An 18,073-nucleotide genomic window follows, 5' to 3' on the forward strand; every position below is an offset into this window, starting at 1 on the left:
TGGTTCCCATCAGTATATGAAATTAACCACATTCAAGGCTGTCTCGGCTGACTCTAGATATCTGTCCCCAGTGCCTAGTGTTCACATGAGAAGGACTTAAAAAATAATTCTTTTTAATTTTTTTATTAATTTAATTTCAATTACAAATCACTTGTTTGGCCGGGCACGGTGGCTCATGCCTGTAATCCCAGCACTTTGGGAGGCTGAGGCGGGCGGATCACAAGGTCAGGAGATCGAGACCATCCTGGCTAACATGGCGAAACCCCGTCTCTACTGAAAATACAAAAAAAATTAGCCGGGCGTGGTGGCGGGCGCCTGTAGTCCAAGCTACTTGGGAGGCTGAGGCAGGAGACTGGCACAAACCCAGGAGGCGGAGCTTGTAGTGAGCCAAGATCGCACCACTGCACTCTAGCGTGGGCAACAGAGCAAGGCTCCGTCTCAAACTAATAATAATAATAATAATAATTTGTTTGTGTTATTCCCACTATAAAGCCACCCATATCAAACCCATTGGCCCTTTGTAACTTATTGATGGTATTAACCATTTTTAAAGTAGGATTTTATTATGACTTACATGGACTCACAAACTGTCTTTAGATTATTTTAAGTGCAACAAAGAAACTTTTGACAATAGGTGCTATTAGAAATATATAGTGGCCGGGTGCAATGGTTCACGCCTGTAATCCCAGCACTTTGGGAGGCCGAGGCGGGCAGATCATGAGGTCAGAAGATCAAGACCATCTAGGCTAACACAGTGAAACCCCATCTCTACTAAAAATACAAAAAAAATTAGCTGGGCATGGTGGCAGGCACCGGTAGTCCCAGCTACTCGGGAGGCTGAGGCAGGAGAATGGCATGAACCTGGAAGGTGAAGCTTGCAGTGAGCCAAGATTGCACCACTGCATTCAAGCCTGGGTGACAGAGCAAGACTCTGTCTCAAAAAAAAGAAATATATATATATATATATATATATATATGTATGTATATATATGTGTATATATATATGTATATATGTGTGTGTATATATATATGTATTTAAAATGTGTTTTGATTGATCCACTAGGGACAGTCCTTTAATTCTACAAAATGGGAAGCAGTTTACATGTGAAAATGAATAAGATTGAGGCTTGCTTTGGAAGAGATCAAATCTAATATGTGAGATGAGTAAATATCAGAGCCTCCATGATTGTGAAGAAAGGGAAGGAATATTTAGTGGGTATCTCCCACGCCAGTCACTACTGCTAGATATTTTACTCTGTTCTCTCATTTATTTTTCATAATAACCCTCCAAATTAGTGTCTATTTTTCAAGCGAGAATACTGAAATTACAAGAGGTTAAGTAATATAACCAATGTTATCTCACTAATAAAAGGTCAATCTAGGATTTGGATTTAGAATTCAATCCAGAACTTTTCCAACTTAAGACCCAGTGCTCTTTCCAACATATTATATGCTAAATAGCAGTACATATAAAGAGCAATGAGATATCAAAGAAAGGAACAGCTAGTGCCACTTGGTCATAATGGAGGAAGAGACTTGAAGTCTTTGGAGAAAAAATGAACTGGGCTTTGGAAGGTCAGTGGCCCTTCTCCAGGCAGTTAGCAGCTGACACTTGTGGGAAAAAGACACTCTAAGCAACATATCCACATGAGTAAGGCTGGCAGTTTTACAGTGCATAATTTGTTCAGGAAACAATGAGCTGTGAGTAGTTAGGTGCCTGGGTGTGAGAAAACCTCATGGAGGGAGAAAGGCTGGCAGGGATGAAATGGCTCACTGATTCTTATAAATGCCATGCTGAGAACTTTCCTATTGGCAATGAGGAACCCTTGGAGGAGCTTTTAAGCAAGGGAAGGTGTCACATTACTCCTATCTCTTCATAGCTGTAGGTTAATAATTACAACCTTGAAGACATTTGCACATCCCTAAAAAGGAACTGAAACTGCAATTTAGTTATGTTACCACCAGGAGGCAGTAGTCACACAGTGAGAATGCTCAGATTTGATAAACATGCCTTGCTTTTCACGCTAGCCATTAAAGAGATAATGAAGGAAAGCTAAAAGTTTGATGAGTTCAAGTGTATTTTTTAAATCACAACTTAGCTTCATACATTTAGGTATGTATGAAGCTTTCAGGCTACTTATTTTTAAAATATTAGTTCACCAAAATATAAAGAACCTGCATAAAGTATTTTAATACTCCACACTAAAAATGAAATATTCCAAACTTTTTCAAAATGAATAAACAGATTTCAAAGTAAAAATGCAGAATTTTTTATCTAATAAAGGAAATTACAGCAAGGAAAAGAAGCACACAATTATTCCAATTACTTCTACTCTCTAGGGTAAATCCTTCATTTGTCAGGCTCCTCAATTTAATATTTAATACTTCACCAAAATTTGGTTTTGACTGCTTTTATATTACTGGGTTAAATTGGCATGTGTCAGCATATGTTAGGGAAAAAATATCAGGTTGAAAAAAATCACAAATAATGCAAAATAGAATTGCTTTGATTGATTCTACCAAAAGTTGGTCATAGAACAACTAAGAAAGTGAAAAGTAATATTAGAGCAAACTAAGTCATTTGACTAAACTGAACAAATGGAGTTAGATCTCATTTGATCAAACACCATTCCTTGGGGAGCAGACAAAAAGGAGACTAGAACTGTGATTCTGGTGGCCCTAAGCCTAAACAGGCTTAGATTCCTTAAATTACCACATAACTCTTGAATATACCTATTCCCAAGAATCTTACTTTTCCACTCTGCAGAGAACAAACACATTAAAAATGATCTATCTTCATGGCATGGTGAGTTCTGAGTCACATTCCAGAGTTTGTGCCCCCCAAAATGTGGAAACAACCTGAGGCACAGGCTTCACTTACTCTTATTTATACCCCAGAGGGAGATGGGTCATGAGTTCTCACAAAGTACTCTGAGTAAGTGATGAAAAAGTATGGGTCAGTAAGTAATTGCCTACGTAAGAATAACTGATATTTACTGAGTGCATCTATGTCCTGGACATTATGTCAAGCATTTTAAATGCATTACCTCATTTAATCTTTGCAACTATTTGAGGCAGTAGATATTATTAGTATACTCTCAATCTTATTTTAAAGATGAGAAAACTGGAGTGATGTTCACATAACTGATAAGGGGCAGAGTTAGAATTTGAACCCAGAATATGAATCTGAAAACAGTCTGAGCACTTAAACTATGCTATATATTCACCGTATAATAAAATGTCCTTTTGAGAGAAGTTAGCATTTAATGGTTGCATGTCTGACACACTGCCCTAAAATATGCCCTTAAAAATTCGACTTCATGGAGTAGCCCAAGACCACCATGGACAAGGAGCAATTGAAAAATCAGTCCTGGAACTTTTGAGTTTGACCTATGTATTTCTCTTCATGCCTAGTTCCTCCAGCTTGGGCTGGTCTACCAGCTCCTTAGGGTCTAATTGACATCTTATTAACTGAAGATGAGCCACCGTTTTGGCCTAGCTTCACAACCTCCCACTCCTGAGTCTAAGCTGATCATCCACTCCTTTAAGTCCCTGCTCGCTGCATAAGAATTCTTCCCTGGGGCTGGGTTTGGTGGCCCATGCCTATAATACCAGCACTTTGGGAGGCTGAGGCAGGAGGATTTCTTGAGTTCAGCAGTTCAAGACCAAACTGGGCAACATAGTGAGACCTCGTCTCTACTAAAAATTTTAAAAAATATAAAATTAGCCAGGCATGGTGGTGTGCACCTGTAGTCCCAGCTACTTGGGAGGCTAAAATGGGAGAATCACTTGAGCCCGGGAGATAGAGGCTGCAGTGAGCACTCCAGCCTGAGCAACAGAGACAGAGCCTGTCTCAAAAAATAAAAAATAAAAAATAAAAAAAGTGCTGGGTGGGTGGCTCATGCCTATAATCCCAGCACTTTGAGAGGCTGAGGTGGAGGATCCCTTGAGCCCAAGAGTTTGAGACCAGCCTGAGCAACAAAGTGAGACCTCATCTCAAAAAAAAAAGAAGAAAAAAAAAAAAGGAACTCTTCCTGGAACCTTTGCTGAGATTCTCTCCTCCTGCCTTAGCCCTCTGCTGATCTTACCTCTCCAATCCAGTCTCGACTTTCATACTGCTCACCGCCCCCACCGCTAGTCCCCAGCTTGTGTTATGGGTATTAACTGCAGAGGCAAAGAAGAAAGGAAATGCAAATAACAGAAAGGCAGCCTCTGTCCTGTCTGTAGGCTACCCTCCGCTACTGCCTCTGAACTGAAGAGGGGAGAGAAATGGAGAGGAAAGAAGCAAGAACAAGCACATCACCATGGGCCTCCCCTCCCATCCTCAGTCTCTGGTCTTCCTCTCTACTCTCCACTCACCACACTGTTAATGCTCAGCTTTCCAGCCTCACACTGCCTTTCACTGCCATCCTCCCAGCAGCAACCCCCTCCTGCTGTCTACCCAGAAAGCCCTCACTGCTGTCCTCTCCATTTCTCTCTTCCCATACTCTAACTTGCCCTACCTCAGCTAGCCATTAAACCTGCTCCAGACCATGCAAGTTTTTACCTTGGTCATGGTGCAGTCAATATGCTAGTCAATCTCCAAGAACAAATTTGTCTTCCTTTAGAAAGGTACTGTTTCCTCAAAGATAAATCCTATGCCAGAGAGGCACAGGGTAGGGGAGTGCTGGTGAGAGATACCATACCGATGATTATGGCAGCAAGCGCACAGTGTAGTAGAAATTAATGGTGAACCTTAGCCATGACTCATGAGTTGTTAATTGGAAAGCAAAGTTCAAAAGTGATTCTGAAATTACTGGTTTCAAAATTTGCCTAATCAAAGTTCACTTCACCATATAAGAATCTTGCTCATTTCTACAAAATGCACTCCCCTTACCCATCCAACCTTAGTTTCACTTTTCTTTGGCTTGCATTTTGTCTCATTTGGCAGCTCACCTCAATGTTCCCTAATATATAGTATTAGCATACCATTTCTATGCTAGTTAAAAATGTAAGCTTCCATTCAAAAAGGTAGGGTGCAGCCTGAGACCCCAAGTTTGGACTCATGTTCTTTCAATGATGCAGTGAAGAGACAGTGACATATAAGAGCTAGAGTCACAAAGATGTGCTTTTGCATATATAAAATAAAGAAGTGTGTTAAATGACCCTCAGCTCAAAATCTGATGTTCCATTCAGCAAGCCTGGCAACCTAATGATCTTTTATATCACTGCAACTATAAAAAAATTATTTCTGACTTCTAAATAACAGAATTAGAAATGAGCTTCAGAGCACATAAATTTAAATGTTGAAGAATGTCAGTACAGAAAAATGTCAACTAGATGAATTTTTTTCTTTAGGTTATCTGTCTTCTGTAGAGTTTCAGTCGTCTAAACATGAATATTAATTTGAATTAAGAAAATCACTTGTCATATTAAAGTACTTCATAGTATCATTCAACATGACTTTGTTCAGTGCCTGGCAGAGGTAATGTTTCTTGCAGTTCTATTTTTTTTGATGAAAGATTCTACTTCAATAGTCTCATGCCACTGATGCCCAGAGGCTGTGGTCTCAGAGACAGCCCGTCACACTAAAGAATAATGCAGGCCCATTTGAAATCCCCATAGTCACCTCCAAATACATCAAGCGCCCATGATTCACTCCAGCTTTTGTTTCTGCTGCTGAAATACAAATGTGCATCTAACCTTTTTCTCCTCGCTTCTTCTTTGTTCTATCAATATGGTCCTTGAGTTGAATGCGGACCTGTCGCTCATTAGGTTGGTCTCGTATAAATGGATGCTTCATCAATTGTTCTGTTGCTGGTCGCTGGCTGTGATTCTTTACCAAGCAGCTCTCAATAAATGACTGGAATTTTTTTGACCTGCCAAACAAAAGAAATGAATCCACAGATAAAACGGCGATCCAAAGAAAAGCAAACATGTAATTTCTGAAATGCTGGGACTTTTTTTTTTTTTTTTTCAAGGTCCAATTGGCTGGCATAGGGATCATCCACTAATCAGAAAACAAGTGTAGCACTATATTAGGCATAACGGGTTCAAAGCCATCATCATCATCAACGTGCAATTGAGGTAGCAGAAGGTAGTTATGCACATGAAAGCAATTTTGCACAATTTATATGTAACATTACGTAGCAGACCAAAAGGACGCAGGGAAGAAAAAGACCCCTATGGGAATCACATCTAGAAGGGCTATTGGAATAAGGAAACCATAGCTGGGCCTTAAAAAATTAGGAGAAAATCACTCTGGGGAAAGGATAGTTCAGATATGTAGGAAATCAGTGAAAAACTCAGGCTAGGATGAGAATAATGTATGTTGGGGGACACCGAGGTGAGCCACTTAAATAAGGCAGAAAATACAAGCTGGAGAAAAGTAAAACCAAGGTTGGGTAGGTAACAGGGAGTGCATTTTGTAGAAATGAGCAAGATTTTTATATGATGAAGTGAACTTTGATTAGGCAAATTTTGTAACCAGTAGTTTCAGAATCACTTTTGAACTCTGCTTTCCAAGGAATAAGAACATATAAGAACATATAAGAATATGTGTACCTTTGTCGTTAACTCAAGGATTTAGACATTTAACTTTAAAGAATTAAGTTCACACCCAGACTCAAATTTATCTCCCTCTAGAAAGGCAATATTTCCTCAAAGATAAACCCTATGCCAGAGACCTGGCAGGGGAGAGCTGGCGAGATATGATACCATACCTACAATTATGGCAGTAAGGCCACAATGTGGCAGAAATTAATAGTGGACTTCAGCCGTGATTCATGAGTTCAGCACGCATGTTCTTGCTGAAAGTTCCAAGAAATTGTTCAGAGTCATCAATAATTAAGCTTATGAGTCTATAGCATGCTTTTCCAAGGCACTCCAGGAGACCTTGGTGAAACTCGGGTCACCCTTCCTGTCCTGCCCAGAGCAGGAATGATCTGTTTTGTGCTCCCTGTTGCTCTCCTGTGGTGCACAGGGGAGATACAGGAGTGGATCCCAGGATTGAGCCTTTGCCCGGCAGTCCCTGCATACATACTCTCCAGGCCTGAGAGGTGCCCTCACCACACAGAACACAATGGGGAGCATGTTCTTCAACACTCAAACACGACAGGGCACTTTTGTATGCACCACTCTCTAGTGCTGCCCTGGTCAAAGCAGTTTTTCACTTTATTCCATGTTTTTAAAGTACTGAATCACTGGTATTTTTTTTTTTTCCGCTCTAAATTTCTAAGCTACATTCAAGCTTTTAAAATATTTTACCTAGAAATAAAGGTAGCCTACTGTGCTTGGGGTTGCCCCAGGATGAATCAGCGTTGGCCACACTGTGGACTAGAAATAGTGACAGCAGGACACTCTGTATACCTCCTTGTTAAGTGCTTCCATGCATATCCTTGCTTCTTCACACTGAAAATCATCAGCAGCATCAACGTGCCTGAACCATCTTTGCATCATGAGCACACTACCTGAGCTGCGTGTTTGGTGCATGAGTGAATGCATGAGGAAGGTTCTGGACAAGAGCTGCAATATGGCCACCTTCAAGTCTGCACTTTTGAGGGACAGAAAGGGAGGTTTGGAGAGCGGATATTCTTTTCTTTCTCAGATCAGTCAAATAAATCTGTGGAGGCATAAATATGATCTCATCTAAGAAGAAACCTTGCCAGAAAAATGTAATGAAATAAAGGACACTCCTAAGGAATGAACTGAAGAGAATGAGGCTGACCTGCATGAAGATATAAACAAACTCCATACAGTACTTTTCCAGGTAGAAAAATCAGTATTAAAAAGATGAAAACAAAAATTAAGACAGAAAGGTATGAAATATTTACAAGGAATATAAATGGCAGTTCTCTTTTTCTTGCTGGCAACTAGAAGGAAGTGCTTCTTCTTATTATTATCATTATATATATATTTTTTAGATGGAGTCTTGCTCTGTCACCCAGGCTGGAGTGCAATGGCATGATCTCAGCTCACTGCAACCTCTGCCTCTCAGGTTCAAGTGATTCTCCTGCCTCAGCCTCCCGAGTAGCTGGGACTACAGGTGTGTGACACCACACTTGGCTAATTTTTGTATTTTTAGTAGAGACAGGGTTTTGCCATGTTGACCAGGCTGGTCTCAAACTCCTGACCTCAGATGATTCGCCCACCTCAGCCTCCCAAAGTGCTGGTATTACAGGCATGGGCCACCGCACCTGCCAGAAGTGCTTGTTTTTTATAAAGTGCTCAACCAACTATTAATTAGAGGTTGATAAATAAATCACATTCAATTTAAAAGAAAGATCCAGATTTAATAGACTGTACAGTCTATTCCCTGATATTGGCATCTAAAAAAAACAGTCAGAGAAATCTCCAGATCTCCAGAATGGAATAGTGTTCAAGTTTAATGAGATTAGTTATTAAACAGAGTCTTTTTTCCCAGTATGCCTTGCTGGGAGAAAAAACTCAGAGATATTCAAGAGAATAACTTTGGGCCTAAAAGATGGGCCCACTTGTGCAGAACTACAAAGCTGGTAATATATTTCATATCTTCTTCAAGTGGCACCCTTTGAAGAGAAAATAATGTTTACTTAAAATGAGTCTTCAAAGAAGGATTCATGGTCTCTTATTTAAGTTAGCATGACCAAAGAATCAATATGCTTAATTACACACTTATTTAAGAGTGAAAACACTTCACCTATGTTGAATATTACCTCACTGTTTGCTGAGTGTTCTAATGAGTTTAAAGTACATTTATATAACTTTATTGCTTGAATCTCTGCTGATAGTAATTTAGTTCTGTCTCTTATAAAATAAAAACACCTAAGGTTAGTAAAACTGATTTCCCAAGGGTTGGCATGGAGAAATAAATGGTAATGATTGGTACCTACAGTCTGAGAATACTAGTTCTACTATCAGAGTCACTAAATACTTTATCTTCCCAGATTGAACCTGTTTATATGTTAAATTGTGTTGGGGGAATTCAAAATGCTGGAAAGATTGTTACATTAGCCATTATAATCAGTTGGGTTAAAAGTTTTTGGTAATCATCAGACTCCCTAAATGCAATTTGGCCTTAAAATGTGCATTGGCCCTGCCCTATTTCCAAAAGCTGCCCTCTTCCTTTACTTTGAGTTGCATCACTTACTAACTTGGACAAATTACTTAACTTCTGTGTGTCTCAGTTTCCCTGGCTGCATTCAATGGGGATATTATTAGTACTTATCTCAAAAAAAAGTTATGATAAGTGAATTAATTCATGTAAAATATTGAGAAGAGTGCCTGGTATCATAAATGCCATATATGTGTTTGCTATCATGATGATGATGACTATGATGACATTGCCCCCAGCAATCTCTGAGCATCATTGGGCTTAAAGAACACAGCATCCGCCTTTAGGACTGAGGAGCAGAAATCCCCACTTCTGGCCAGGTGTGGTAGTTCACACCTATAATCCCAGTGCTTTGGGAGGCTGAGATGGATGGATTGCTTGAGGCCAGGAGTTCGAGACCAGCCTGGGCAATATAGCAAGACTGTCTCTTTATAAACAATAGAAAAAAGTAGCTGAGGATGGTGGCATGCACCTGTAGTTGTAGCTACTGGGGAGGCTGAGGCGGGAGGATCATTTGAGCCCAGGAGTTTGAGGCTGCAGTGAGCTATGATTGCACCACTGTACATTAGCCTGGGTGACAGAATGAGACTCTGTCTCTAAAAAAAAAGAAATCCTCATTTCTGTTGAACTCAGTAAACATAGAGTTCTTTAAGGGAATTATTTCACGTACGGGTTAAATAGCTTAGCAGGAGGAGTCAACTGGGCTGTTATCTCCAAGAAGCCTGCACAAAAAGGTTAATTTTTAAAGTCTGTGTAATAGTTTTTAGCTGGATGTTAATAAAGTCCAAAGTTCAAAGTCACATTACTACTAGCAAATTCAGTCTATTTGAAGGAATTTCTGATATTTGCTTTGTGTTATTATTATATTTAGAACACACACACACACACACACACACACAAAGAGCTTTGTCATATCTCAAAAGTCTGACAACCCACCAAGAATCACAACTGGTGCCTCATAAAATAACGGGGGTAATTTTTAGCCTTGGAGCAAAAGCAGGAGGCTGGGTCCAGGCTGGTTCGCCGAGTAAGGAGGCTAGAACTTGTGCAAATACACCACTTAGCCTCACTGGGCCTCCACACCTGCATCTGAAGCATGAGTGGCTTGGACCAGTGGAGCTTGTACATATAAGCAGTTATGATTTTTCTAATGATCTCAATTGAGTGCTGCTTTGCTTGTGTGGGCTCTTCAAATTTAAAGGGCACATGAAAGATTCACTGTCTTATACTTAATGGAGCCATTCCTATCCTTCTCCAGAAAGTCCTGGAGGGAAGCAGTGACACTGAGTATACTTGCGAAGGCAGGTGAGTGTGGATGAGCAGGGTGGCAAGAGAAGGGAGGAGAAAATCTTTTGAAGGAGATGGTTTACCCCTGCGAGTGGAATCTACCCACACACAAGAGACAGGAAGAGAAAATGGGAATCCCAGTCTTGCTATTCACTTGCTGGTGCTGATATGGAGGTAGAGGGTGAGAGTATCTTTGGTTTCCTCTGATTCCACTAAGGTTACAACCCTCCCAGACAACTTATTATTAAATGGCTTAGTTGCCTGAACATTCAATGGTGCCCTAACTTCATCATCCCATACCACAAAGGCCTCTCCTCATCATACCAATAGGGAAGGAAGAACTGGGCTCCTGTGAGTGGTGGTGGTCTCCTTTCCCTCCACGATGACAGTGGAAAGAGCAGTGCCACTGCCTTTATTTCTCAAATCTTGAAAGCACAAGTTAAAAAGCAAAACAAAAAAAAAGTTCACACTAAGAGACCAGTTTATGCCTTGTATGTTGTAGACTCAGTCATGTTGAAAATGATGCTTTATTGAATGTTTGCCATGAAGAGAGTTCATGGCCCTGTCTCAACAATGGTGCCCCCTTTGGTCAAGTGTTGATATATACACTGAGAACAATGCATTTAACCTGGTAACTCATTTAGGTAGAGAATAGCTGGAAATAAAAGAACATTTTGGAATTTTGTCTCTTGGTCGGGGGAGGGAGTCTTTTCCTTTTAAATAATTAAAATAAAAAACATAAACAAAATGTTTCATTTCCTCTCAAACACTAGAGTCTATTAAAGTAAACCCTAACTTACTTCAAATCACTTTGGACCTGCGCTTTCAAGATAAAATACTCTGGAGTGTTTAAACATTTTCACTTAAAAACTGGTGGAACTGTATTGCAGAGAAATGGGAGCCATGTCTGCTGTCAAGTATCACGTGCCTGGAGGCTGCACCACCACCTCTACAAAGGCTGGGATCGAAGTGTGAAATGGCACATTATCAGGGCTTTTGTTTCCCCAATCACTCTCTAACAATCAGGTTACTTTTCCTTTCCCTGTCTGACAATACGGGACTCGTTCCCGTAATTTTCCTACTCAGTTTTCCTTACACATCAGGGAAAGGTGTGCAAGGTGGCAGGATGAGATGAAATTGGCCTGGACTTCTCAGTGTTTCCAAACTTCTCCTGCTCCCTCCAGCATTATTAAAATTAGTTGTTGTCAAAGGTTTGAAGCTGAAAAATCAGCCCGCATTGTCCTAAAAGTTTGTATTTCTCAAACAAGGTCAGCACACCGTTGATCTATTTTGGGTCTCAGTCGGTGAAAACCGACACTGTAGGGCAAGGGCTGTTCACTCACTTTTCTGTGGGGTCAGGTAGGTCACAAAAAGGGGTGTTGCAGACCATGGTTAAGATGAAAACAGGAGATGTGGCCAGGCACGGTGGCTCACGCCTGTAATCCCAGCACTTTGGGAGGCCGAGGCGGGCGGATCATGAGGTCAGGAGATCGAGACCATCCTGGCCAACACGATGAAACCCTGTCTCTACTAAAAAAAAAAAAATACAAAAAATTAGCCGGGAATGGTGGTGGGCAGCTGCAGTCCCAGCTACTCAGGAGGCTGAGACAGGAGAATGGTGTGAACCCGGAAGGCGGAGCTTGCAGTGAGCCGAGATCGTGCCACTGCACTCCAGCCTGGGCGACAGAGCGAGACTCCGTCTCAAAAAAAAAAAAAAAAAGAAAAAGAAAACAGGAGATGCATACTAACCAACTGACACCAGCTTCTGAGTTGGGGGGAGGTGGCAGCTGGAGGAGAAGGACAATCACTTGTCCTAAATGGGAGCAGGAGCTAGCATCTTTGCAGGCAGTTCACTGCATCTTCACAAGAAAAAGGCCAGAAATCTAAATGTAATGCTCAATTGACAGATTTTTAAATGTTGCCAATTAATACACATATTTTTAAAACAGGGTATATGACCATACTGTGACAGCCAAATACATCTGTGGAGGGCCAGTTTGTCCTCCTCTATGGAAAAGCTCGGAATACATGTCCTGCAGCAGTAAAGGGAGACAAGGAGAAGATAGGGCAGGGAACAGGGTAAGTAAAGCCCAGTGTATACACCAGACTCAGCTCAGATGTCAAGCAGGAACCTAGCAGAGGGCTTTGTAGTGTCACTGTCGCTTCCAGGGAAGAGAACTGAGCCAGTCCCTCTCCCCGGGAGTCTGATCCAGGGAGAAGAGAGGAAGCAGGGTGTTGGGGTGCTTTGCCGATCACGTGATGTATGACACCCAATGGGAGGACTGTTGCTGGGGAGAGAAGGGTTGTCTTGCACCACAGTGACCCTCTGCAGAGGAAGGAGGAGCAGGGAACGCTCTGCCTCCTTGTTACCAATAGCAACTCTCACTCCCCTCGCAGGGCCCGGCAATTCTGAGGCTGCCATCTCTTTTCTGGCTGTTTCCTTCCCTCTTTCTGTGCAGCGTGCCCTTTCCTCTGTTCCACCAGGGTGGCTCTCATTAGTAGATGACCGGTGGTAATTAAGGCTGCCCCCTGTATGGTAGAGGTGAGCCTGTGGGTGGGTGGGTGGGAAACATTAGGACCCCAGTCAAGCGCCTGATCATGAAGGGCTATGGAAAGGGGCAGAAGAATCCTGTCCCTCGTGGTCTCACTGCCCAGGACTTATCTCTAGAAAAAGGATAGGAGGTCACAAGTAGTGCAGGAATTGACCTCGGGCCAAGAGTAATCCGAGATTCAAGAATGTATCAGGGAGGATACACCATTTCCATAGGAAGAAAGGAGGAAGCAATGAATTTTGGTTATGGAATAATAAGATACAAAGATCCCAACTATATAATTATCCCAAAAAAGTCAAACATCCAACATCTGGCTTAACCTGTAGAACTGTTTCCCAAATGTCAGTCAGTCATATCCTATCAACATAATTTTTGCCGTACCTCACACCACTCATACTAGTATTCATGTAGTAGTTTCCTTTAAATTAAGCCACCATTTTATGTAAGTTTATTAAAAGGAAAAGTTAAATCGCTGCCCCAAATAAGAAGCCAGTATCACCTGCCATATGTGAAAACAGTAGTAAAAACAAAAAACTGCAAATGCTCATAAACGTGCCAGAGAAATAATCTCAAACATTACCTGGTATGTATATGCACTTAGGGAATGATTGTTGTAAGGAACAGAAGAGAAATCAGCCAATCTAACAGGCTGACTCTCTAAATTATCACCCTCTCTGATAAGATGTTCTGTGCTGCCAGGAAAGATATGACTTGGAGCTATAAATCAAAGAGCTTTCATGTTATTACTCGGGCTTCACCTACCCATTTTGGCTAATAATTTCTTACCTTAAAGGTGGGGGAATAAAGACCTGCTGTACAAACAGTAGATACTCAATATATACTTTAAGATGAATGACAGCGTATGGAAAGTAATTCACCAAGTCATAATACATGTTAGTCTCATTCTTTCAGCAGGACCTAGGGATTAGAGCTAATCCAAAATAGAATCACAAGAAAACCTCACCCTTAGATGTGCGAAACATCTAAGACCAAACTCACCACTTCTTAGACTTCAGCCGAGGCGCTGGGTTCCGGGGGATGAGGAAGAGAGCTCTCATAGGGTGCATGTCACAGAGAGCTGCAAGAGACCAAAACAAGGGCCAGCTACAGTTAGGAGGCCAAACCCAGGCCAAGCCCGTCTTGGCTGTGCAGATAATGCTGCCCAGTGACCTACTGAGTTTACACACCACCAGTGAGCACGAAGTCAGAATATCCAAATGCTTCCCTTTGACGTGCATTTGAAAGATCCAATGTCCACTTATAGTAGTCTCATAAAATATAACATGGTTCACATAGCTACTGCTAACATTTCTAGTGAATACATGTTTACTTCATATTTAAGGAAACTAAGTTAAAGGATCAACAACCAGCCATCCTTGCTGTGAATGACCACCTGACATTTAAAGTAAATAACATCAGATGACAACTACAATGGAGATGGTAAGCTATTTTTAATTAGTAAAAGCCTAAGCCATAAATAAAAGGCATTTGATTATCCCGTCTATTTCTTACACATCGACAGCTCATCCAAATGCAACGTTATCTACGCAGATTTTTGGAGTCCAAAACACCAGCCCCAGAGCCCTATTTTCTCTGTTTCCAGATATCCCGAATGGCTTTTCAGGTTTCGTAACGGGTTTTGTTTCATTTTGTTTTTAAATTCACTGGCCCCAGGAAGCCCAGAGGATTAAGTCACACAGAGTCTGGCAGAAAAACAAAGTTATAAAAAGATCTCATCTTGTAAACATGACATTATCGTTTATAGTGAAAGCACTCATATGTTCTTATTTTAATAAAATATTTTATTAGTTTACTTTTCAAACATCTGGGAGAATTTCTACTTTGTAGCTAGAATAAGAATATATGCTCCCTAAAAGCCAAAGGATTCTGTGGGCAGAAGTTTATTTTTAGCTCTGTCTACCACTCATCAAGAATGATAATATGGTTTAAGACTGCAATATATTATTTTTCTGATTCACACATGCCTATTAGCATTGTGAATGAGCGCAATTTTGTCAACCAGCACTCCAAATCAATCATGCTACAGATGAGTTCTACCAGTTCTAGACTGGGAAGTAAGAAAACGATGACAACCTGAAGGTAAAAGTCATAAGTATAACGACCTGTCGTGCAAATAAAGGGCCTATTTTTGTCCTGGTCCTTTGAGATGCAGACACCAAGGATATTACTGGGTAAATTACTATGTGAATGGAAACAGGGAAGGAGCCAGGCAGTAGGGGAAGTCATCAGATTGCTATGCAAGTCTGACCCTGAGTGAAGGAGAGAGGGAGAAAAGGTAGGTGGAAGGGTCCCAGACTGTCCTGCAGGTCTTTCAAAGTCATAGGGGATTACTTGGGTGAAAGTTGCCTACAAAGGAATCTTGTGTCCTCCAGGAAAGGGCCTGCCTTAGTATCCCCACTGTGTTAGGTCACTGGCGGGGAGTGGCCCTTGAAAGGTACGGCCTGGTGCCATTGCAGCAGCTGGGGCTGACAACCAGTTACACTTCCTATATGGAAATCTGTGAGGCACAGTCTCATGACAGGGACTCTCTGCCAGGGCCAATACTCCAAATCTCAAGGAACTGAGATTCTCAAGACTGCTGGAGCCCTAGCCACTCTGCCTCAAATAGCAGGGAAATCTAAAATTTTAAACATCAGTATTTTAAGAGGAGTGATAGCCATTGAGTGGAGTCTTTGTATAACCTGTGCACTGAAAATTAATTTTGGATTTTCATACATTGGAGTTTATAGTCTTGTGAGTTGGTCACAGTTTTATGTCAGGTGAGGAGTAGTCCAAGAATAAATGATGTACAGAATCGGTAAAACAAACAAGACTCCCCAGAGTATGCTTTCTTTTTCTTCCTTTTTTTTTTCTAATAAAAACAGGATTCTCCCACTGCTCTGAAATGAATGGATTCCTGGTTGATTTAAGATGATTCTGCTTTCTAAATATGCCAGCTTGAATCCATGCAGGGCTCGGTGTAGTGGAAGTAAAGCAACTGCAGCTCCTGGCAAGGAAACTTCAGTACCTGCAGAGCAGACCAGCAACAGATTTCACCCCAGAGGAGAGTACTTACGGGGAGCACCTTCTGCCATTTCAATGGCGGTGATACCCAAAGACCACAAGTCACTCTGAAAAAGAAGGGGCAGACACACACATAAATTCAGTCAACAAAGGACAACTTGGTTAAACCTGGTAATTGCTTCAGAACTGCCTGTGAAAGTCATTCAGTTGTCTGTTTACAAACCTATTTCTTCCACTAACCTTCAAAGCAGAAACAGTCTTACTTTTCATTGACAGTACCACTCATGGTGTCTGGCACATGGCAGCTTATCAATAAATGTATGAAAAATGAATACAAAAAATTTTAAATTAATTCGTTACTGAAATTTATCTGTGGATTGAACCATATGAAATTGCTGCTATTTGACTGTTTATAACACCATCATTGAGCTATAATTGTCATATAATAAACTATACATAAAGTACACCATTTGATAAGGTATGACATAGGGATCCTCCTGTGAACACATCACCACAATCAAGACAGTAAACATATCCATCATCCCCCAAAGATCTCATTTGCATCCTTCCTTTCCTGCCTGAACCCATCCCCACTCTCCTGTCCCTAGGCAACCAGTGATCTGCTTTCTGTCACTATGAATTAGTTTGTAACTTCCAAAGTTTTGTATAAGTGAAATCATATCATATGTGGTCTTTTGTATTCGATCTCTTTCATGTAGAATAGTGTTTCTGAAGTCCATCCATGTTGTAGTACATATCAGTATCTCACTCCTTTTTATTGTTGTGTAGTATTCCATTCTGTGGACATATCACTGTTTTTGCATTTGGACTGTTTCCAGTTTGGGCTATTACAGATACAGGTGCTGCAAACATTGGTGTACAAATCTGAGGGTGTATGCTTTTCTTTTAGTTAAATACCTGGGAGTGGAATGGCTGGATCAGATGGTAGGTGTTATTTATATTTAATTGTTTTAACTACAAAAACAGCAAGTTCATATGGTTTTACCTAATAAGATGAGGACAGGGAGACTTTTTGATGATGGCATTCACTGATGTCTCTCTTGTGCTTAGATCAGAGTTGGGCACAGTAGGAGGTACTCAATGTATTTGTTGAAAAGATAAACAAATATTGTCTATTTTGTGAGTAGACTGGTATGTACAATAGAGGCCAGTATACCTTTATATTATTTCTTATGCTCAGACTGACTTTTATTCTCTGAACAGAATTTTCTAGGCTAATGCCTCCACTTCTGCCTGTACAATCTCCATCTCTAACAATATTCTCCTCCCATACTCTGTCTGTGGCTCAGTGGTCTCTAAATATTGCATGAGAGGGGGAATATCAAGGGATGGGGAAAACCTGGTTAGAAAACACCAAAAAGAGGCTTGCTGCCTCAGTTTCACAGCAGATTGGTAAGAAAATCTAGTATCAAATTTGGTTCAATGGCCCACATCCTAATATAGATATTTCATTTTAAATGCCTCATGCATTTTGTACATTTTTCAAAATTCTCTCAGATTAGAGTGATCAAAGGTAAGTTTCCTTGCTATTGCCATCAAACAAATGTCAAGGCCACAGGAAAAAGAGATGTAACTGGAAGAGAGCTTCATAAAATTCATAACCTTCATGCTGAGTCACTCCCTAGAACTAAGTTTCTCAATATCCTGTGAAATGACACTCAGGGCTGTTCAGTAATTGGGCAGAGGCCTGCAAAATGTGGAGGGGGTTTTCTAGGAGGTCTAGCCTCTTGCCTAAAGTGCAGTCTACCTGAGAGCAGGTGGCTGGGGCACATGTGTAACCTCACACTAGGAGCAAGGGGGATTCTTTCAATGTTACCAGTTCTCAGTTCAACTGGGAATAGCAAGGCACCTTCACAACACCATCATTCTAAGACTCCAAGGAACTCTCTGCATACAACATAACTCACAAAGGCAACTCTTGTCCCTTCTCTTTGTTATGTTTCAAGATGTACACAAAGATTTTCATTAAACGCAATCTGCACCCCGTGTTTCTCTGGCCTAGCAAGTGACTGAGTTTCCCAGAGGCTCTTGGCCTTGCTTAGTGAGGTTATTTCCAGAGCTGATGGGGAAGGCTCAACCCATCTATTTTAAGTTGGCTCAGAAGCAATAACTGGTAAAG

The 18,073-nt window shown here is 41.1% G+C and overlaps 1 protein-coding gene across 4 annotated transcripts in view; it reads right to left on the reverse strand.

Moving 5' to 3' along the window:
* The window catches only part of TNIK (TRAF2 and NCK interacting kinase), a 400,067-nt gene that overhangs the window by 101,014 nt on the left and 280,980 nt on the right, over window positions 1-18,073 (reverse strand). For all 4 annotated transcript variants that reach the window (XM_054479691.2, XM_054479690.2, XM_054479687.2 and 1 more), the window contains exons 8-10: window positions 15,986-16,040; window positions 13,909-13,987; window positions 5,683-5,858 (exon numbers count right to left, since the gene is read on the reverse strand). In XM_054479691.2, coding sequence (XP_054335666.1) covers window positions 5,683-5,858; window positions 13,909-13,987; window positions 15,986-16,040 — 310 coding nt within the window. The remainder of the gene's footprint in view (window positions 1-5,682; window positions 5,859-13,908; window positions 13,988-15,985; window positions 16,041-18,073) is intronic.

This window comes from Pongo pygmaeus, chromosome 2, assembly GCF_028885625.2.
Source record: "Pongo pygmaeus isolate AG05252 chromosome 2, NHGRI_mPonPyg2-v2.0_pri, whole genome shotgun sequence".
Classification (NCBI taxonomy): Eukaryota; Metazoa; Chordata; class Mammalia; order Primates; family Hominidae; genus Pongo; species Pongo pygmaeus.